At 42.9% G+C, this 23,454-nt stretch overlaps 1 protein-coding gene across 2 annotated transcripts in view; it reads left to right on the top strand.

Moving 5' to 3' along the window:
* The window catches only part of CAB39 (calcium binding protein 39), a 39,609-nt gene extending 16,554 nt beyond the window's left edge, over positions 1-23,055 (top strand). The window contains exons 4-11 of one of the 2 annotated variants that reach the window (XM_077291123.1): positions 2,403-2,612; positions 4,095-4,259; positions 5,531-5,649; positions 8,132-8,300; positions 13,039-13,098; positions 13,212-13,277; positions 14,922-15,065; positions 20,968-23,055. In XM_077291123.1, coding sequence (XP_077147238.1) covers positions 2,403-2,612; positions 4,095-4,259; positions 5,531-5,649; positions 8,132-8,300; positions 13,039-13,098; positions 13,212-13,277; positions 14,922-15,065; positions 20,968-21,156 — 1,122 coding nt within the window. In that variant the 3' untranslated portion in view covers positions 21,157-23,055. The remainder of the gene's footprint in view (positions 1-2,402; positions 2,613-4,094; positions 4,260-5,530; positions 5,650-8,131; positions 8,301-13,038; positions 13,099-13,211; positions 13,278-14,921; positions 15,066-20,967) is intronic. The other variant, XM_077291124.1, reaches the window with a different exon arrangement.
* Positions 23,056-23,454: the final 399 nt, after the last annotated feature.

Genomic DNA, 23,454 nt, shown 5'->3' with positions numbered 1-23,454 from the left:
GCACTTGTCTAAACATTATTTGTGTGCAGGAGCATTAAACATTCCCAGTGTTACAGTATGTAAGCTTCTTCAGGCATCTGCCGTACCTGGTGTTACGACTCTATTGTTGGGTGTCCCGGCACCAGGAGATCCTTCCCTGTACCTTAGGGGCGCCATAGCATGCCCTGTTCACCTGATTACTTCTCATAGTGAAGTCGCCGGGGCCACGTACCTTGCCTTAGCTCCTGAATCCGCCCTCAGTCTGTACCCTTGCCCCACCCAGGGAAGAGGGGAGTACTAGTGTACCGTAATACAACAACCTGACTAGCATGGTAAAAACAGGGGTAACAAAAAATACCAAACATACAAATATACATCGTGGAATGGAGGATGGGGTAAAACCAAAGTAGGAGAAGAAACTGAATTATGACATACTAAAACCTAGAAAGAGTCTCGGATAAATCCACCAAATGCCTTCTCCAATAATAACCAACAACAGCCTCCAACCATGCAGCAAAGGCTAGCTCTGACAATGAGTGCTAGCCAGGGCCCAGATTATATAGGAGATGGAATTGGCTAACAGTGAACAGCTGAGAGCCTTAGCTCCAGGAGCTCCCAAAAGCAGATTGACCCCTGCACTGCCCCAAATAAATTTACACTGTTTAATAAAAAGATGAATTGCTTCTAATCCATGCAGGAGTAGGAGAAATCACAAGCTGCAGAATTCTGGCTCCTCTCTGTCGTTGTGTACCCCTGTGACACCCAGGTTCTTTTATCAAGCTGCTCAGTAGACCAGTGCATAATGCATCTCTAGGTGGCGACTGACATCAAATCTATTAGAGGAATTTTACATGATCAATTTCCATCCCAGCAAAGGCTTATATAGGTAAAAAAGTTACAAACACAGCTGTTGCTCATCTTCGCCAGGTCCAGTGCTATCGCTCTGCCGCTACTCTAGTCTTTGTTTACTGGCTTTATCACTGACGACATGACTACAGTGCACCTCTCCCCTGCAGCCAGTCACTGAGCTCAGCAACTTTTACTATCTAAGCTGTCAGGGCTGCTGAGCTCAGTGATTAGCTGCAGGGGTGATATGTGCTGTAGTTGTGATCACCGCTGCAGCCAGCTCAGGAGCTGGCACTGGACCTTCACAAGCCTGTGCAGCCCCATGGTGACTGCCACTTTATGGCTGAATTGTTATTCTTGGATGGTTGCCTTTCACATAAATTGCACTTACAGTCGATTTGGAGAAAATTGAGCAAATCAGAAATTTTGCAAACTGACTTGTGGCAAAGGCGTCGTGCTATGGCCGGGCAATGTTTTATCAGTGAGTACTTTATAGGGGGTCATAGTGTTGCCAGTTTGTCAATGGACATTGCGTGAGGTTGGGCCAGATTTCATCCACTTATCTGCAATGATATTATTGAATTCAATAATCATGACGGTCCATGTTTTGGTGGTGTAGTGTATGTGCTCACTGTGGGACCGCAGCTTTTGTGAGCAGACTAGTAATAGCAGTGCCCATCTAGAGTTAAGGTTCCAGTATTTTTAGAGGGGAACTCTGTTTTAGTCATTTTATATTGTGCATGATCTGTGTTTGCTTTTAAAATTACACCATTTGTCATATTTGCCGAAATATATGAAGCTGGGTAGAAACCTCTTGTGTTAAAGAAGTTGTCCACTTATACTCGCCTCCCGTTCTGGCGCAGTTCCTGCGGTGTCGGCGCTCGCTTTCCTTGGGGCTCCCGTGCTGTTGTTGTGACACATTACCCCGGCGCCCTATCAGAGCTGGCGTCGCTGTCGAATTGAACATGAAGAGGAAGAAATGGATCGGCTGCAGCCTGGACTACTTCTTCATGTTTGATTTGTCCGAAGGAGGGGACAGCACTGATTGGGCGTTGCGGTCACATGTCACAACAACTGCACAAGAGCCCTGGAACCGAGAGACAGAGCTACACCAGTGCCATCGCGGAACGGGAGTATAGGTTTTATTTTATCGGGCTAAACATTTGGATCAAGAAGGGATTGTCCAAGTAGTGGACAACCCCTTGAAGCTTGAGCTACCATTTTCACCAGCTGGGAGTGAGCTTGCTGTATCAGAAGCCTTCACCCACTTGGTCTGTAATAGAGATTCGGCGACATGATTCCTGCCACTGTTGAGAGGAAGAGGTGATGGACTCCTGTTTGAGCTTCAACATAAGACCATCTGTTTCCGGCTCTCCTATAAAGTCCTGAAATCATGCGATGAATGTTTGTGTTTTTTTTTTTGTGTTTTTTTTTAAAATTTTTATTAATTGCTTCTTAAGTTTAGTGCTCTTATAGGATGCGGTATTGGCAGTAATGCATGCGACTTTTTACCTTTGCTTTTCTGGCTGTACATGTGCATTTTATATATTGCTTTCTTGTGCTGTTTGATTTTGCAGCTGCTATTACCGCAAACATTCAGCTCCCCCGCCCTCCAAACCAATTCTTTTACCTATCCCTCATCTGGTTCAAACATCTCCTTTTCCACGTATGCTACCGATGACTGGCACATTAGCAGCAGGAACAAGGACCCAAAGAAAGTGGCATGGCCCAAAGCCAAAAGGAACTCATTTGGGAAGCAGAAGATGGAGAGAACTTCAGTTTTATCGGTTAATATGTGGGACTTGTGTTTCCTTCGTAGGCTCTTCTGGTGGAGGACATCCTCACTGTGATGGCGTTACTAACCTCTCAATGGGACAATCAACTAATGTCACGTTTATGTGTCAGAATACATTGTGTTTTTAAATATGTCTGTATGTATTCGGGGGTCTTCTTCTGAGAGACCCCCACTGTAGTAAAACTTAAAACACAGAAATGGTGTGCAGCAGTTTACTGATACAATCTGCATAATGGATGCCATTATTATACAGCCCTCTTGGAGTTTTTTGCCGTGTCCTGAAATGTTCTCCGCTACCAATATTATTATTTATTGTAAGTTTAGTTTCTTTGCGACCTTCTCTTATACTATTAAAAAAAAAAGCAAAGATAGCATATTTAACTCCGAAATTCACCACTTTCTTCAGTTCTGCTCCTCTTATAGTCTCTTCTGGAGCGGAAGAGCTGATGTTATGACTACTGATTGGCTGCAGGGTCAGGTGAATGGGGGTAAGGACATCATCACTTCAGGTCCAGTAGAGACCGTTGAGGCTGCAGCACTGTAGCAGGAGGGGATGAATTCCCAGGGTAAATTACATTTTTCTTCTTCTTCCATCCCAAGTGACTTCCCACTGTTAAGTTTAAAACTATAGCTGAGAACCAACGCCTTAATGGAGTCTGCAGTTAGGGTATGTGCACACGGCACGTGGACCACAGATTACACGATAGGATGTCCAATTGGCTATGTGCACACAGCGTGTGGACCACTGATGGCACAGTACGACCTCCAGTTACCGTAGTTAACTTTTCCTGATTGGCCGTCGTTTAAATGCCTGTTTACACAGGCAGACCAATGTAAACGATGCGCACTGATGGGTAATCATGCCATAGTGCACATAGGCAGCCATAGTTCTTGGCATTGCTTATTCGATGGCCGATTGGCAGTGTCAGTTTAATATGTAGGGGACCTTTAGACATGCTCTTTCTACAGTACCTACTCTTCCCTCTGGCCAGGAGATGAGGATCTAAAAAGAGGGGGGATTCCTTGTCCTAAAAGAATTTTTAAAAAGGTACATGGAATGGGTTTTCTAAACCGGAAAACCCCGTCCGCACTAATATTTCACGTTGCTGTCCCCATATTAATGCTTAGCAAATCGAGAACATGCAATGTTTTCTAATGAACTGCTTTTGCGTTGCCATTTCTGTGCTTTTAGTAAATGTAACATTTTGAATACTAACACCGGATCTCCAGATTATAGTGATACTGCTGTTAACAGGTTCTCTGTGTAACCTAATCCACAGGATCTCCACATTCGAGAAGTTGTCCTGTTTGTGTAATAATGGGTCTTGGTCTGCATGGTTTGTCTACAGAAAGGTTATCTAGGTGAAACCTGCGGTGCTGGGTGTGAGTGCCAACTGTGGCATACCCAATAATGCTGCTTAGTACGCCCTCAAAAAGGTGTTCTGGGCCTTCATTTCCCCTTCTCTCTTCCTAGGCAACTGAAGAAGTATCTAAAAACCTGGTGGCTATGAAGGAGATCCTTTATGGGACAAATGAGAAGGAGCCTCAGACTGAAGCCGTGGCTCAGCTCGCTCAGGAACTGTACAACAGCGGCCTCCTTGGGACTTTAGTGGCCGACCTCCAGCTCATAGATTTTGAGGTACCAATGCAAGCTGAATGTACAAATCAAAATTATACATTTTTTATCTTGTGCTAGTCAATTCTTACACTTGAGATTCTGTAAGAAAACCATGTAACTGGCTGGTATTGGACGCAAACAGATTGATCCCTGCGCATCTTACAGACTTAAAGGGAATCTGTCAGCAGGTCTAGGCTAAGTAATCTGAGGGCAGCATGAGTTAGGGGATAGTGAGAGATAGGGAAAAAACGGGGATAGTTAGATAAGTATGTTGAGGGGGTAGGCCAGTCTGAAGAAATGCATTTTTAGGACATGCTTAAAACTGTTGGTATTGTGGATTAATCGAAGTGTCCTGGGCAGTGCATTCCAAAGAAGGAGGTTTGGATTATTGAGAATGTTAATCTTGGGTCATTAACAGAACGGAGGGCACAGGTAGGGTGGTAGACTGAGACGAGGGTGGAGATGTAGGGTGGTGCTCAAGCATGGAGCGCTTTGTAGGTGAGAGTGATACATTTATATTGAACTCTGGAGTAGATGGGTAACCAGTGCAATGACTGGAACAAGGTAGAGGCATCGGTGTAATGGTTGGAGAGGAAAATGATCCTGATTGCAGCATTCAGGACGGATTGGAGAGAGGAGAGTATAGAAAGAGAGTCCCCAATTAGAGTTGCAATAGTCCAGATGAGCATGAATAAGAGAAACAGGGTTTTTGCAGAGTCAAAAGTAAGAAAAGTCTGAACTCTAGAAATGTTTTGAGGGGTATCTGACACGAGCGAGTGATCGGATATGGGGAGTGACTGAAGGATCTGAATCTAGTATGACCCCATGACAGTGGGCGTGCTGATGGGGAGTTATGGTAGAACCACACATGGAAATGGCAATAGGTAGGTTTGTTGAGGAAGGAAACACAAGGAGTTCAGTTTTTGAAAGGTTCATTTTCAGATAGGAGGACATGATGTTAGACAGCGGTAAGACAATCACTGGTGTTTTGTAGTAATGTGCATGCTGTAATGTTTAACCTAGATATGGAATGAAAGCCCACATTTGCATGGGGAAGCGCTCCGCATTGATCTTCTCTTCTATGTTTGAATTATAAGTTGATTGATTGCTCATTTACTGGTCTGTTTGCACAGCAATCATTTTTACGCCAGCATAAATGATCCAATCACTTGTCAAATTATTATTTTGCTCAATTTGTGACTGATCATTGGGGAATGTATAATAATTTTTGGCCAATATAAATGCACTTTTTAAATTTTGCTTGACAAAAGCTTACTGTGTATTCTCTCCAGGGCAAGAAGGACGTGGCTCAGATCTTCAACAATATTTTACGAAGGCAGATCGGAACGCGAACCCCAACGGTGGAATATATATGCACCCAGCAGAATATCCTCTTCATGCTATTGAAAGGGTATGGACCTGTCGGTTATGGTGCTGCTGTACTTTTATATAACATTTTAGTTAGTTATATACAGTTTATCACAAGAATGAAATGGCCTTTTCATGGCTAGGTGTGGACAGGACATAGGAAAGGCGGCAAATAATAAACTGCTGATGTGTATTGGAGCAGTTTGGGACTGGAGGGAATGCGCAGTGTATGATCTGATTTAACGCTTTTCCAGCTGGACGATTTTTTTTTTTTTCCCCTTCCCGTCCTCCAAGGGCCATAACCTTATTTTTCCATCGATAATAATGTTCTGAGGCCTTTTTTTTATTTTTTCAAGAGGAAGTGGAACAAGTGCTAGTTTTGAATGGTGCCTGTCAATTTACCATTCGATCTACTGGAAAATGGGAAAAAATTCCAAGTGCGATGAAATTGCGCAAAAATTACAATTCCAAAATTGTTCATTTTTTGTTTTTACGGCATTCATTGTGTTGCTGAAATGTCCTAGCATTATGGTTCTTCAGGTCAGAACATATTCCTTGATTTAAAAAATACGTAAAAAAGAAAAAAAAAATCACTAGTCTCACTATTTTCAGTGCCCCCTAATGTTTTGATTATTTCTTCAATGGAGCTGTGAAAAGCTTGTTTTTTGTGTGGTGAGTTTTTTTTTTTTTTCCAAACCCTTTCATGGTAGATATGTTAATTTAATCTCTTCTTATCGCACATTTTTCACTGTTGAAGTGATAAAAAATAATGGCATTTAAAAAATTTTTTTAAATTCCCATCCTTGTGGCCTTTACCGATTGGGTTAATTTTTATATCTTGATAGACCAGGCTTTTTTGGGTGCAGTGATGCCAAATAATTATTTTAACCTGTCCAGTTATGAAGCAAAGCGATTGTGAATCAGTTTTGTCTGCTGTTGTGCAAATGGAATAGACAACAGGTAGGAATGACAGGCAATTAGCAAGAAAACCCCTATAAAGGAGTGGTTCTGCTGGAGGTGAAGAAGTCTCTGTTCCCATGCTTTTTGTCTGTTGTTTGGTCACTTTTTTGTATTTTGTCATTGCTCTCACCCCTAGAGTTACAGTAGCTTGAGGCTGCAACCCACAAAAGTTGCTTCAGTAGTGCAGCTCATCCAGGATGGCACATCAATGTGGCAATAAGGGTAGCTGTGTCTGTCAACAGTATGGAACATATACTAGGAGACGTGGAGAGGGCCGTAGGAGGGCAACAACCCAGCAGCAGGCCGCTACCTTTTCCTTTGTGCAAGGAGGAACAGGAGGAGCAGTAGCAAAGCCCTTCAAAATTACCTCCAACAGGCCACTAACATCCATGTGTCTGCTCAAACTGTCAGGAACAGACTCCATGAGGGCTCGACGTCCACAAGTGGGTGTTGTGCTTACACCCCAACACCATGCAGGGCGATTGTCATATGCCAGGGAATACCAAGATTGGCAGGTTCGACATTGGCGCCCTGTGCTCTTCACGGATGAGAGAAGGTACACACTGAGCACATGTGACAGAGTGGAGACGCCGTGGAGAGCGATCTGCCTGCAACACCCTCCTGCATGACCGGTTTGGCAGTGGGTCAGTAATGGTGTGGGGTGGCATTTCTTAGTAGGGCTGCCTAGCACTCCATGTGCTCGCCAGAGGTACCCTGGCTGCCATTAGGTAACAGGATGAGATCCTCAGACTCCTTGTGAGACCATATGCTGGTGCGGTTGGCCCTGGGTTCCTCCTAATGCAGGACAATGCCAGACCTCATGTGGCTGGAGTGTGTCAGCAGTTGCTGCATGATGAAGGCATTGATACTCTGTACTGGCCTTCCCGCTCCCCAGACCTGAATCCGATCAAGCACACTGATGCTTTAATCCAGGTCTCGGTGGAGATCCCAGGAGAAATTGATTCAAATTTCTTCATAATTGAACAGGTTGATGTCACAAAAGTGTGATTGACTTGGAGTTACATTGTGCTTTTTAAGTGTTTTGTTTATTTTGAGCAGTGTACAGTATATAAGTACTCCTTCCACGCCCCCACCCCCTATTAAATTATAATATGCCATATATAGTATATAGTGAGAGAGACATTCTATGAACTACAGCTGGAGGATGAAGATGGTGGCGACCAAGGCCATTAGCCCATAGTTGCCACCACAGCTGAATAGTTCCTTGCGATTGCATTGCCAGAGGTCTACGCTCACGGTACTGACATAATTTAAATGTTGCAGTCAGATTGACGGCCACCTTTCAATGGTTAAAGTACAGCAGTAGGAGATTGCGTCGTCTGCTGTAGTTACAGAGAGATGCCAGCTGTGTATTACAGCCAGAATCTGCCTAGTATGGTGCGGGCTCATCTCCTGAGCCCCTTATTTACGAGGACCTGACATATCACGTACTATTGTGTCTTATGCTGGAAAGGATTAGTCGGCATTGCAATAATTCGGGGCTGGTTCCGATCAGTGTGTGTCCGTTATCTGTTTTAATACCATCTCATTTCTCTCATTAATAGATACGAGTCCCCAGAAATTGCTTTGAATTGTGGAATCATGCTACGAGAGTGTATTAGACATGAGCCGCTTGCCAAAATTATATTGTGGTCTGAGCAGTTTTATGACTTCTTCCGATACGTAGAGATGTCAACGTTTGATATCGCTTCTGATGCCTTTGCTACATTTAAGGTAACATTTCTTCACTTATATTTACTTGAGATACAAATTCTCCGCTTTGGACAATCCCTACTTATTAAAAGGGTCCCTTTAACTATATGCAGATTTCCGCCTGATAAACCACCTTCATTCCTTTTCCCCAGAAGCGCTCACCTGTAAAATTACAGTGAGTACGGAAAGTATTCAGACCCCTTTACATTTTTCACTCTTTGTTTCATTTGATTTTGGTAAATTCAAAAAAAGTTCATTTTTTTACTCATTAATGTACACTCTGCATCCCATCTTGACTGAAAAAAAAAAAAAGAAATGTAGAAATGTTTGCAAATTTATTAAAAAAACAAACAAAACTGAAATATCACGTTCATAAGTATTCAGACACTCATATTTAAGTCACATGCTGACCATTTCCTTGTGATCCTCCTTGAGATGGTTCAACTCCTTCATTGGAGTCCAGCTGTGTTTAACCCCTGGAGTTTTTTTTCAGTTTTGCCTTTTTCGTTTTTCGCTCCCCACCTTCCCAGAGCCATAACTTTTTTACTTTTCCGTCAATATGGCCATGTGAGGGCTTATTTTTTGCGGGACGAGTTGTACTTTTGAACGACACCATTGGTTTTACCATGTATTGTACTAGAAAACTGGAAAAAAAGTCCAAGTGCAGTGAAATTGAAAATAAAGTGTAATCCCGCACTTGTTTTTTGTTTGTCTTTTTTGCTAGGTTCACTAAATGCTAAAACTGACCTGCCATTTTGATTCTCCAGGTCATTACGAGTTCATAGACACCAAACATGTCTAGGTTATTTTTTATCTAAGTGGTGAAAAAAAATTCAAAACTTTGCTTTTTTTTTTTTTTAAATGCTCAATTTTCTGAGATCCGTAGCGTCTCCATTTTTCGGGATATTGGGTCCGGTCAGAGCTTATTTTTTGCGCACTGACCTGATGTTTTTAATACCATTTCGGTGCAGACAAGTTCTTTTGATCTCCCGTTACTGCATTTTAATACAATGTCGCGGCGACAAAAAAAATGTAATTCTGGCATTTTGAATCTTTTTCTCGCTACACCTTTTAGTGATCAGGTTAATAATTTTTTTTTTTTTTTTTAATTTTTTATTGTTATTGATCGGGCGATTCTGAACTTGGAGATACCAAATATGTGTAGGTTTGATATATTTTTTTTTTTTTTAATTTTATTTTGAATGGGGCAAAAAAGGGTGATTTAAACTTTCATATTTTTTTATTTTTTTCATATTTTTTAAAACATATATTTTTTTACTTTTGCCATACTTCAATAGCCTCCATGGGAGGCTAGAAGCTGGCACAACTGGATCGGCTCTGCTACATAGGTGCGATGCTCAGATCGCTCCTATGTAGCAGAATTACTGTATTGCTATGAGCGCTGACCACAGGGCGGCCGGAAGCGCTTGTTAAAAGAACCTGAAGACTCACCACTTCCGACAAGCCTACAGCCTGCAGTGATCCTCAACCTACTGAACCGCTGCACAACCAGCTCTACCCTCTGCTAGTGTATCCTCGCCCATCCCCTGCAGACTGTAAGCCCTCACGGGCAGGGTCCTCCCTCCTTCTGTACCTTTAAGTGCCTTGTTTTTTTGCTCATGTTTATTGTATTTGTCTATATTTGCCCCCTTTTCACATGTAAAGCACCATGGAATAAATGGCGCTATAAAAAATGTTTGACAGCGTCATTTAACTAGTTAATAGGCGCGGGTGGATCGTGATTCCACCTGCGCCTATTGCAGGCACATGCCAGCTGTTCAAAACAGCTGAAATGTCCTGGCTTTGATTTGGGCTCACCTGCGGAGCCCGCATCAAAGCAGGGGATCTGCTATCGGATGTACTATTCTGTCTGATGGCAGAAAGGGGTTAATTAAACTGATAGGACTTGATTTGGAAAGGCACACACCTGTTTGTATAAGACCTCACCGCTCACAATGCATGTCATATCAAATGAGAATCATGAGGTCCAAGTAGCTCAGAGACAGAATTGTGGCAAGGCACAGATCTGGCCAAGGTTACAAAAGAATTTCCGCAGTACTCAAGGTTCCTAAGAGCACAGTGGCCTCCATAATCCTTAAATGGAAGAAGCTTGGGACCACCAGAAGTCTTCCTACACCTGGCCGTCCAGTCAAACTGAGCAATCGTGGGAGAAAAACCTTGATGAGAGAGGTAAAGAAGAACCCCAAGATCACTCTGGCTGAGCTCCAGAGATGCAGTAGGGAGATGGGAGAAAGTTCCACAGAGTCAACTATCACTGCAGCCCTCCACCAGTCGGGCCTTTATGGCAGAGTGGCCAAACGGAAGCTTTTCCTCAGTGCAAGACATATGAAAGCCCACATAGAGTTTGCTATAAAAAACACATGAAGGACTCCCAGACTGTGAGAAATAAGATTCTCTGGTCTGATGAGACGAAGATAGACCTTTTTGGTGATAATTCTAAGCGGTATGGAGTGGTGTAAAGAAAACCAGGTTCATCACCTACCCAATACTATCCCAACAGTGAAACATGGTGGTGGCAGCATCATGCTATGGGGGTGTTTTTCAGCTGCAGGGACAGGACGACTGGTTGCCATTTAAGGAAACCTGAATGTGGCCAAGTACAGAGATATCCTGGATGAAAACTTCTTCCAGAGTGCTCTGGACCTCAGACTTGGCCGAAGGTTCACCTTCCATCAAGGCAATGACGCTAAGCACACAGCTAAAATAACAAAGGAGTGGCTTCAGAACAACTCGGTGACCATTCGTGACTGGCCCAGCCAGAGCCCTGACCTAAACCCAATTGACCATCTCTGGAGAGACCTGAAAATGGCTGACCACAAACGTTCACCATCCAACCTGACAGAACTGGAGAGGATCTGCAAGGAAGAATGGCAGAGGATCCCCAAATCCAGGTGTGAAAAACTTGTTGCATCATTCCCAAGAAGACTCATGGCTGTACTAGCTCAAAAGGTGCTTCTACTCAATACTGAGCCAAGGGTCTGAATGCTTATGACCATGTGATATTTCAGTTTTTCTTTTTTAATAAATTTGCAAAAATTACTACATTTGTTTTTTTTTTCAGTCAATTTGGGGTGCAAAGTGTATATTAATGAGAATAAATGAACATTTTTGAAATTACCAAATGGCTGCAATGAAACAAAAGGTGAAAAATTTAAAGGGGTCTGAATACTTTCTGTACCCACTGTAGCTGCCCAAAAAATGTTAAATGTTTCTGCAGTGCCTCTGCAGGCGAAAGGAAGTAATGCAGGACAGGCCAGTCCTTCCACACTGGGCAAGCGATGGGGATCCAGAACAGGAGACCTGCTCAAATCTAAAATTCCCTAATAGAGCATATCAAAATGGCTTTTCTAAACTAGACCCCCCTCCTTTTCCAAGCTTCACATTGTGCCCATCTTGATCATTTCCTTTAGTATATTATCAGCATTACTTTTTTTTTATGGTGGGAGGATACATAAAATTCTGTGTCCAGCCGCAGAATACATGTGCAGTGAAATGGGGCCAAAAGCACTTGAGAAAATCTGAAAATTTGTCTCTTGTTTTTTTCCCCATTACGGATTTTCTATAAAGCAATAGATTTAGCCACACTCTTGATTATTGGGAATCATTGCTCATTAATTGGACATTTTCACATTTATCTTCTCTCTGTTGGTTATTATGGGACCATTACTAATCCTCACTCGGGTGATACCAGTCATTTTTAAGAACTAGCTGACTATTCCGGTTCTATTCCTGTTCGTAAAAGCCAATAAAGTCGCCTTCTGTCCATGTGCCCTATTGGTGCATATGGGAATCATGGAAGGGGCGCCTGTGTGAGACAGACTGGAGAATTTGAGCCAGGCTTATATTTCAAAAACTGATGTTCATCTGAGTGTCCGACAGGTATTATTACATTTCTAAAAAATGCCCGCGTGGCAGAGGCGGTCTTTAGCAGAATCCGCTGCTTTCAGGGGTGTGGGACCCAGGCGATCAGCTGAACATCATTGTGGCTTAAAGTTTGTTTTTTGTTTTGTTTTTTTCCCTCGAAATCTCAGAATGGCCTCTAATAACCACTAACCTCCAAATGTAAAGTTTCGACTATAGAGATCAGACACATCATAAACTCAAATTTCTAAATCATTTTAATTTAGTTAATGATGTGCAGTTATGGTGCATAGAAAACGCAGGGCATTTTCTAAAACTTGGGTGACAATGGTTAACGACAAAACAAATATTAGGCTATAAAATAGACCATGGAGGCTGGTGACGAAGGCAAGATAATGATGCAGATGCCTCATCAGAGGCTATTTTCTGCCTCCAACAGAGCAGAGTTACAGCGGGATGGGATTTTATATTATTGGCTTAGTCCTTCTGGCACCCCACCGATTACTGAAGGGTTCGCGTCTCTTGTTGTCCCCTTCATTGTTTCCCAGGCAGAGCGCTGCACGTTTGCTAGTGGCAGTACCTGGTATTGCAGCTTTGAATGCTCACTCCCGTCCATGTAAATAGGATTGAGCTGCAACATCAGGCATGGCCACTACCAAATATACAGAGATGTGCCTATTGCTCGAAGAGAAGGACCATGACCTTTCCCTACTGGTGGAAATATTGAGGTCAATGATAGTCTAGACTTCAGCAGTAGCTGGGGCCATGCCACACGTTCTCTCTGACGCATTAGATATTTAATGCTGACCCATAGCTTCTATTGGCAGCAGTTCACACTCGTCACTTATGTATTCTCTTTGCTGTTTTTCTTCTTCAGGACCTATTGACTAGACACAAACTTCTGAGCGCCGAGTTTTTGGAACAGCATTATGACCGGGTAAGATGGAATTAACAGGTTCATTTCTGCAATTTCCCTTATCTTGGATTATTATTTGCACCCCTCGGCTTGTATTTTCACAGCTGCTCATTATATCTTTTTTACTTTATCAGTTCTTCAGTGAATATGAGAAATTGTTGCACTCAGAAAACTATGTGACAAAGAGGCAGTCGCTGAAGGTAAGCTCGTCACCTGGAATTTCTAAAGACAAGTGAGATAAGTCCGTGTCCCCTTGAGACGGGGTGATTTTTATTTTTGTCTGTTTGGCACTGGTAAGGCTACGTTCACTCATGCATTTACGATATTCCACTTCTCTGTTTAGGTTTTAGGAAAATACATTATTGTAAGAAATGCATCTGATGCATAATCAATGTGAACCGAATAGTTTTTTTTTTTTTATGGGATATTTATTATGTTCTTCTTACTGAGATTTTTTTCTGTTCTAAAAACTGGCAAATAATGGAACCTAGACAGACACAATCGGTGGGGCCCCTCTGCTCCTGTTTGTGTTATTTGTGCGATCAGATCTGGTTTGTACATTAATTCTGTTTTGTCTATTTCTAAAAAACAAAGTGAACATTAGTGGTGAGCGAAGGTGTTATCCGAGCATGCTGTGTGCTAACCCAGCATCTTCGGCGTGCTCGAATAATATGTTCGTCTCCGCGCCTGCATGTCTCGACAGCGGTAACACATGCAGGGATGGCCAGTTTGTTAGGCAATTCCTGCATGTGGTGCTGCTGTTGAACAGCCGCGAGACATGCAAAATTAGTAACCCAAACTGTAGACCCTGTAAAGAAGGAAAAAAATTGACAAAATTGCATTTAATTGGTCACAATACTTCTCTATAAAATGCACTATGTAGTGCAGAATGTTATCAATAAGAACTCTAGTCACTGCCCAAAGCGCACACCGCAATGTCAATGTTAATAAGAACGTTAAAGCTCTCAGGAACGGGCAACGCAAAAAACAGCAACAACAAAATAATAGAATTTTGACATTTCCATAATCGTACTGACCTGAAGAGTAATTTTACCTGGTCAATTATACTGCAAAATGAAAACTGAAAGCACAAATAAAACAACAATTTTTTTTCACCATGTCACTGTATATGGAATTTTTTTTTTCCCCCTAAAAAATGCAAGGAAAAAAAAATGAAAGCTCTAAAACGAAAATTGGACTTGGACGGAAGGGTTAAGGGTACTTATTTTTATCCAAAAATTGAACGTAAAATGAATGTAAAACTGAATCTTCACTTCTCATGCAGGGCTTGTTCAACTTAGAAATTTTAGCTGACATTTGTAGTCTATTGCTTGTACTAAAGGGATTGTACAGGGCCTCTCATTGCAGCGTGAGTGACCTTCCTGCTTCCCGGGCGGGATCCTACACCGCCGTCAGATGTGGGCATTGATACTGCAGATGCCTATTCTGCTTACTAGGGCACAGTCCTGATCCCTTCCAAGCATGGGACTCTACAACAGCCCCACGGGACCCACATAGCCGCGCTCAACCTTTGCTACAGACAGACTTTTTTTTTTTTTTTGTACAGGTGACGCTTGTCCACATGAGTGGTGATTAAATGTCCCTTCACCGGGGCTCCACAACTAGAACCTCCACAAGCCCTAACATAGTGTGTTATTCCCTGTTTCTGCTCCCTGTGATCTTACCGTGCACAGGGGTTTGAGTAGAGTCCCAGTGGCATGATAAATGTCAGTTGTGGGAATGACCCTTTATTATAGCTGTTGGGTGACTGAAACCTAAAGAAATGTACTAACCCACATGCCACATCGTCACATAATCATCCTTGTCGTCTTCCTCCCATTCAGCTTCTTGGTGAACTTCTGTTGGATCGACACAATTTCACTATTATGACAAAGTATATCAGTAAACCCGAAAACCTCAAGCTGATGATGAATCTGCTACGTGACAAGAGCCGCAACATCCAATTTGAAGCTTTCCACGTGTTTAAGGTGCTGCACTAGCGACTATAGCTTTAATTTGTGTGCGAGAGGAGTGATGTGCCAAAAAATAGAGGTTGATGCAATTTGCTTTACTAAGTGATTTAAGAGTGAATGTGTCAGGTCTGCTGTGCGGAGGAGGAGGTACAGAACAAGGGAATATGTCGGTTTCTGCATTTTGATTCAGTGTTTCCATGTAGAAAACGGCAAGGACTCCTAAAGAAAGCCAAAGGCTATGTGCACACTTTGCGGATTCCACTGCGGAATTTTCCGCAGCGGAATTCCAAAATACGCAGTGAAAACCCGTTGCGGTTTTTACTGCGGTTTCTTCTGCGGATTTTCATCTGCAGTTTCCTATTGGAGCAAGTGAAAATCCGCAGAAAAGAAGTGACATGCTGCGGAATGTAATCCGCAGCGTTTCCGCGCGGCTTTTTCCGCAGCATGTGCACAGCGTTTTTTGTTTCCCATAGGTTTACATTGTACTGTAAACTCATGGGAAACTGCTGCGGATCCGCAGCGGTCAATTCCGCTGCGGATCTGCAGTGGAATCCGCAAAGTGTGCACATAGCCTTAGAGTCCGCCTTGGCCCACCTACATAGGATGATTGACTGCTGTTACTACATAAAAGTTTATACAGTAAGAGCGGTCCGTTACTGTGGTTGGGCAAGCAAGGCTTACAGACTTTGTGCACTGGGAATAAAGAATTGGTTTACTGATCGTGATGGGCGAACCCCCCGATGATCGGGATCGGTGGGTTCCCCGAGATTTTTTGTAAAGTTCGAGCTCCGGGCCGGAGATGTCCGAACCCTGAGCTTGAACTTTACAGATATGGGTTGGCGCGGGGGGGAGGGGGCTGTAAAATAAAGCATAAAATTAATAATAAACATTATAATTATACAGTACTTGCCTGTCCAGCGACGCGTCCTCCTGTCCCGCTATCTCCCGGCCACATCTGCTTCCGGGGCTGCTCATTACCTTCTGGTGGCATTCATTGCACTCGGCAGTCTTCGGCTTTTTCCCGGCAGTGTTCGTGTGGTGACGTCACTACAGAGTGCAGTGAATACTGCCGGAAGTTAATGAGCGGCCCCCCTAAGCAGATGTGGCCGGGAGACAGCGGGACTGGAGGACGCGTCGCTGGACAGGTAAGTATAATTATAATGTTTATTAACTGCCACTATATAAGTGGTCATAGTCATGGATACCTAAGCACTGCAATGCCCTGCCCTGGATTAAGTGACATGGCTAATCAGAAGAACTATACTATATTTCTAATTGGAGGTATTTGCTAATATTATTACTACTACACCTACTACATATTTTGGATAGGATCTTGTAGTTGTGAATATCCCTTTAGGGATAGTGCCCCTAGAGATCCCCATATAACTTTTCTGCCAGTTTTCATGTTGTTTTATGCCTTTCTGCTCCGCTTCCTGTGCCGTAGCACCAGCTCTCCTGTCAGTCATCACTTCCTCCTCCGCTCCCTTCTGACCACTCTTTGCCTTCAAAACCGCATCAAAGCATCAATATTATTCTCTATACACTTACACAAATTCAGGTATTTGTAGGATTATCGTCAAGTGTGTGAGTAACCAGTTATATCAAACAAGTGATAATGACCATCATTTTCATAGCTTCAAACACGTTCATTAGCTGAAATAGAAACAGCTGTGTAGGAGGCATAAAACTGGGTGAGGAACAGGCAAGCTCTGCTACAAAGGTGAGGTTGTGGAAGACCGTTTCATGGCACAGGTAATACACCATGGCCTGACTGAGCACAGTATCAAGATACATGATGGTTAGACTGCATCAGCAAGTCCTCTCTAAGGCAAACATTTACAGCAGACAGGAGTTTCAAGATGTGCTGTTCAATCTGTATTGAAGAAGCAGCAAGAAATTAACATTGAGAACCATGGATGCAGCAGTCGGCCAAGGAAACTTAGGCTACTTTCACACATCCGTCCCTCACCGTCAGGCATTATACAGCAGCGGGACGTATTGTTGGATTCGGCGAAATGACTGAAGAAACAGATGCAATGGATCAGTTCTTCTGTCTGATCCGTTTTCGCCAATCGGAGGAGGTAAGATTCGAGAGAGAGAGACTGACCCGTAAGGGAAATTCCATTTCAGGGCATGTGCAGATTGCCGGAATCTGTTCCTTACGGGTTCCGGCGCCATATGCTTCCATTACAAGACAAAAAATGTTCATCTGTAAGTTTTGTCATGGTGCCGGATCAGGAATTTTTACCGGATCCGGTGAAAAACTGACAAAACGGAAGGCAATCCGGCGCTAATACAAATCTATGGGATAAAAACAGATCCGGTGGCATAATTTGCTGGATCCGTTTTTTTCTCAATTTGCTGGATTGTGCCTGACGGCAAAAAACGGATGTGTGAAAGTAGCCTTAGTGCAGCCGATGAAAGACACATCTCCAAGATCCCTTCCCAATATGTATTAGGTGTAGTAGTAATAATACCTCCAATTAGAAATGTAGGATAGTTCTTCTGATGAGCTATGTTGCAGGGCGTTGCAGTAGCTTAGGCATCCATGGTTATGATCGCTAACCACTAACTGTCACTATATGTGTGGTCAAAACCATGGATCCCTAAGCTACTGCAATGCTCTGCACATGGGAAAAGTGACATTGCTTATCAGAAAAACTATACTACATTTCTAATTGGAGACATTTGCTAACAGTATTATTGTTACACCTGCTGCATAATGGGATAGGATCTTGGAGATGGGAATAACCCTTTAATTCCCTTTGTAATCGGAAGATGTCCAGCAGTGCCATCAGCTCAGAACCGGCAGCAGTCGGTGGAACCCAGCTACACCTCTACTGTTTGGAGAACTCTGTCCAGAAGTGGTCTCCATGGTAGTGGTCAACCTGCCATACCTTCAGCATGAAAACTAGGCCATGCGATTAATCTATGCATGAAAACGTAAGAACTTGGGAGAAGAGAAAATGTCAGCAGGTGGTCTGGACTGATAAGTCAAAACTTGTAACAGAAGGCATTTTGTTTGCCAAAAGGATGAAAAGCGTTACAATGAGTGGCTGCAGGCAGGGGTGAGACTTGGTGCAAGTTTGATGCTGCATTTCAGCAAATGGAGATGGGAATTTGGCCAAGATTAATGGCGTCCTCCAGGTTGAGAAATACAGGCGTTCTGTTACCAGCCGTCATGCAATAGCATCAGTGAGGTGTCAGACTCCCCGATCGTTCTGCAGCAGGACAACAACCCGAACATACAATCAATGTCATTAAAAGCAATCTGCAGCGTAATGAAAAACAAGGAGTCTTGTAAGTTCTGGTATGGCCCCACGGAGCCCTGATCTCAGCATCATTGATGGAAGATTCTGCACAAGCGACACCCAAATGAGATCCGTGCTTCGATCTCCAAGAGCTTTGGAACAACCCTTCTACTAAGTTCCTTCAAAAACTTTGCAAGTGTATCCAGAAGAATTTACGCTTTTTAGGCAAATCGTGGTCACACCAAATATTGATTTGACTTCAACTATTGAAATTTCTATTTTTGATTTTTCAATTCCTGTCTAAAAGCCTTGCACAGCATTGCACGTGTGTCATATATTATGTGATTTTGGAGTATTTACCATGACATCCCATGTCAGAATTACTGCAAAATCTTTGTTGAAACTTTTCCTGCTTGAGATTCTGATATTAAGGCTTGTTCACACAATCATATTTTCGGTCCAAATGCTGTCTGTGAAGAAAACGGACCGCACTAGGACCAACATTATCCAATATGGCAATGCAGATGAGCGGTTTTTATTTATTTTTCACTGAACAAATCTGGGTCTGAGAAAAATTGTAGCATGCAGTAGTTTCTACCATAAACTATATGAGACTCACCCATTTAAGTCTTTGGGTGTATGGAAAAAATGTGGATGCTATAGAGAGACACATTATTCCATCTGATTTTTGGATACATTACAGTTCTGTAACATGGGAAACTGTAAGTGAGTAATAGCTGCTGCAGTAAAAAACAGATTGTATACAGATAATACATATTATACGCTCGTGTGAACCTCCCCTCTAGAGACTAGGTTCTCATTTTAATATCATAAGGTGAAACTTTTGAAAAAGTTGTGTGTATTTTTTTTTTTTAAGTTCTCCAGTATTATCATGTGTAAGACATTTATTTAACCCCTTCCCAATGTAGGACATAATAGTACACCCTATGTTGTGTCCCATGTATACAGCTGACCTGTAACAAAAGCGACAGGAGCTTACTCCGATCACTCCTCTTTATTCAAAGGACAGCACCAGCTCCCATCACGCAGTATTACAGTGTATAGAAATGATCGCAGCTTGACATCGCCATAAGAGGAGAAAAAAGGAAAAAAACCTTTTTAAAAATGCGAAATAAACCATAACTTCAAATTACCCCCCCCCCCCCCCCCCCCCTTTTCCCACTTTAAAAATAAAGCAATAATACATTTGGTATTAGCATGTTCACAAAATGCTGATCCATAAAATTATCAAATATTTCATTGCCAGAATTGCTGTTTTTCACTTGCTGCATCGCCCTAATAAAAAAACAAAACAAAACAAAAAGGAAATGGGAGGAAAAATCATTGTCTATACTGTAAAATGGTAACTGTTGAAATTTCACCTTAGCATGAAAAAAACAAGCCCTCACTCTCCAACACTCGAAAAATATAAAGTTATGTCTCAGAAAATTTCCCAAATTTATTTTTTCACAACTTAAAAATAAAATACAAGTTTGGTATCGCCATAATTTTACTGATAAAAACAAAATTACATAACTTGATTTTTCATATTGCAGGCAGCAGCCTAAAAAGAAGTTAAAAACACATCGGTGACATTGCATTGTTTTTTAGTTAACATTTCCCTGTACTTTTATTTTTTATTTTTCCTCCATTTTCCCACCTATTATATAGTAAAGCGAATGGTGTCCTTCAAAACTACAAATTGTCCTGAGAAACAACAAGCCCTCCTATGGCTATGCCGAGGGAAAATGAAAAAAGGTTGTGGCTCTTGGCAGAAAGGGAGAGAAAAATTAAAGCGCAAAAGCTAAAATTGCTTGTTGCAGGCAGGGGGGTCATTAACACACGCAGCTTAGGTTGTAAAATCTGGTAATAGATGCTCTTCTTATAGGGCCCCTGTCACTAAATACAGGTCCCCTGAACCAGAGCTCGGCTGCATGATTGCTTCCAGTCAGCATTTCGGAGAAAACCATTTGAAAAGTCGCCTGGGACCTTTAGGGAGAGACCTGACTAGTCGGATGCAGTCCCTGCTGATTGACAGGTGTCTGTTTGTACATGGAGAGTCACGCGTCTCCCTAGGGTCCCCGGCGATGGCCTTTCAAACTCGTTTTGTCTGAAACACTGCAGCAGATCGCAGTAAAACATTCCTGGCAGCAATCATACAGCCGAATATCAGGTAATGGTGTTAGTATACTATCGGGTAACATTTTAGAATAAGCCGTCCTGTTCTGCGTGAAGAATAGCACCACAATTAGAGGCCTTTAGTGATGAGCACAAGTGCTCGTTGCTCCAGTGTGCCTAGGGGGCTCCGGTGTGCACCGAGTATTGCGGGAGCTGGAGTGACATGTTTGAGTCCCCCGCTTCTACATATTTTGGGACTGTTACACAGCCACAAAACATGCAGGGATTGCCCGTGTTTGTCAAGCAATCTCCCCCATGCTTTGTGGTTAACAGCCGTGAAACATGCGGCCGCGGGGACTCAAACAAGTTACCCGAGCTCCCGCGATACTCGGTTTGCAGCGGATCACCCTAGGCAAAAGAGCACTTGTGCTTATCACTAGTGGCCATGCTCCTCTCCATACATGGTCTCATACGTAGACCCAGTGAGGCTACAAACTACAGGCTGATCCTACTGACTAATGTAAAACGACTTCTTCTCTTTCTCCTAGGTATTTGTAGCTAACCCGAACAAGACGCAGCCTGTCCTGGATATCCTCCTCAAGAACCAGAGCAAGCTGATTGAATTCCTCAGCAAATTTCAGAACGATCGCACTGAGGACGAGCAGTTTAACGATGAGAAAACCTACCTAGTGAAACAGATCCGGGACCTGAAAAGACCTGCACAGCAAGAGGCCTGAAGTGGATGGCGGGGGGTGGGGAGGAAGGTGCCCAAACCCAGCGCTTGCTGCGAGAGTATTCAGTATCCCGTGGACTTTGAGAGCAACATCATCACTTCTGCCCGAACAGTTTCACCCTAATCCATTGCATTTGGAAGGTTTAGTCCGAGTATAACCCCTTCTCTGGTGGAAGAACCCAGATGCTGCGCTATTCTGCTGCGGCTCCGAGGTTTAACGATGAATGCATAACTACCTTACGTTCTTTCTTTTCCCCTCCTTACACCTTTTACTGAGCAAGACGGAGTTCCTCTCCCTTCTATCTTTTGTGTTGCATCAATACGGGATTGAGAGTCGCTGGTTATTACAGTGTCAGGGTGCAAGTATGAAATCAAAAGATAAAAAGGTCTTAGACTCAAGCGAGTGTGTAGTACCTAGTCTGGGTTTTGGATAAGATGGCATACATGTAGTTAATGATGATGATTATTATTATTATTTTTTTTTTTTATTGCAACGCATTGCATGCTTGCAGCAAAAACCTGAAAAGAAAAAAAAAAAGTCCACAGAAAAATCTGGTTTCCATCAGCATATTTGCACATAAACTTGTGAAAGGAGAAGCTGGGAGTAATATATGTGCATAGCTGGTACCGTAGTTTTCAAATATCAATATGCCTTGATCTCAAACTGAAATAACCAATAAAATGCAGCAGCGCAGTGCTTTTATCTCTACTGCCGTGGAGTGGGGCGGCCCACGCTACGGACGAGTGGGAAATTGGTTCAGCAGTAAATGCATACATATTTTAAAAGTGTGTAATGGGAAGAGCTTATTACAGGTGGGCTTATGTAAAGACGAGTGTACATTCATTATATATGCCTTTCATTTTTTTTCTTTCCTCCCCTCAGTGTGATTGTTGTTTTACCAGGTGGTAGAGGACAAGCGGCATCGTATGTTCTTGAGCACGTCATTCTACAAGCCAACGATCCATTAATATGACGTGTCTCTATCACATGTATGTAGAACAGCTACTTGCCAAATAACACCCTCCGCATGTGTCCGGCACAAAGCGGAAGTCATCAGCTCCTGGCTGTTTGCAGAGCACGGACAGTGGGGGGCCATGCTCGGACAGGCTTGGCTAGCCACGTTTTTGCTCTTGTACATAACATGCTGCTTTACCCCTCCCTGTTCCTCGCCACTGGGGAGGTGGACTATGACGTTTACCTCTCTATCTCCCTGAGATTTCAGGGGGTTAGGCAGGTGGGCTTGAAGTCTTGTGTGATTTATTGCTTCACCTTGAGAAAACAAATTTCAGCAGAGCTTCCACCCCTCACCCAACCTATAATAGCAAACGCCACCAATGCCAAAAACAGCATGCCTGCTTATGTTTGCTCCTGGGATGGGTAGGATGAGTCCGAAGAGCGCGGTCGATGGCGGGTTGCTGATATTCTTGCCATACTGCAAATGTACCATTGTCAAGAATGGCTGCTTGCTGGGAATGTTGTGGCAGAACGCTTGGGTAGTGGAATGAGCAGGGTACATAAGGGTAAGAGTAAGCTTGAATTATAAGCTATTAACACCAGGGACAAAAGCATATCAGTCCTTACTTTGTGTTTCTGAAGAAAAGCAACTTCAGCAAACAACCAGATTTGTTTTTTTTTAATCTTATTTATTACACCTGGGGTTTTCTGCCTGGCGCATGCAGCTGGTACAGTGCACGTCATTTTTAGTTAATTTAAGCAACCACTACCACGGTGGTTCTGTTACTGTTCCACAAGTCTCCCATGGATAATGCTGAAACCAAAGCCTCGGGTGAAGGGGTAAACACTCGCTTCATGCAGATTTGCTTTGGGTTACTTTGGATTCTCTGTGTACATACGTTTTTGGCCTCTTATTCGTAAAGAAAAAAAATAAACTGTACAGCAAAGGAGTGTAGTCATGTTTCTTGCGATCAAGCTTCTGAAATGTGATGTCAGGATCTACCGTATAAATCCTAGCACTTGTGCAAAGTACACCTTAGTCTGCTGTAGTAGGGTGGCAGGAGGACTAGGTAACCATAGGAGGTGCAAAACTCCAACTATAGGAATATTTGTCCTGTATTTTCATTTACAGCTATTAAAGGGAACTTGTCATGGGCATTTTACAATGCAAACTAATGGCAAATATGTACAGGTGCTTCCAAGAACTTGTGCAGTACTATCCTCAGGATGTTGTTAGACCCAGTGTATCGACATGTTGCCCCCATCTGAGAAAATGAGTGGCGCAGGAATGAGCAGCAGGGAGGAATTTGTTCTCAGGTCACTGAAACCAGAGTGGCTTGTCACGAA

This window comes from Ranitomeya variabilis, chromosome 2, assembly GCF_051348905.1.
Source record: "Ranitomeya variabilis isolate aRanVar5 chromosome 2, aRanVar5.hap1, whole genome shotgun sequence".
NCBI classification, from domain to species: domain Eukaryota; kingdom Metazoa; phylum Chordata; class Amphibia; order Anura; family Dendrobatidae; genus Ranitomeya; species Ranitomeya variabilis.
Note: the sequence above shows the minus strand (reverse complement) of the source record. Positions and strands in the feature narration are given on the sequence as shown.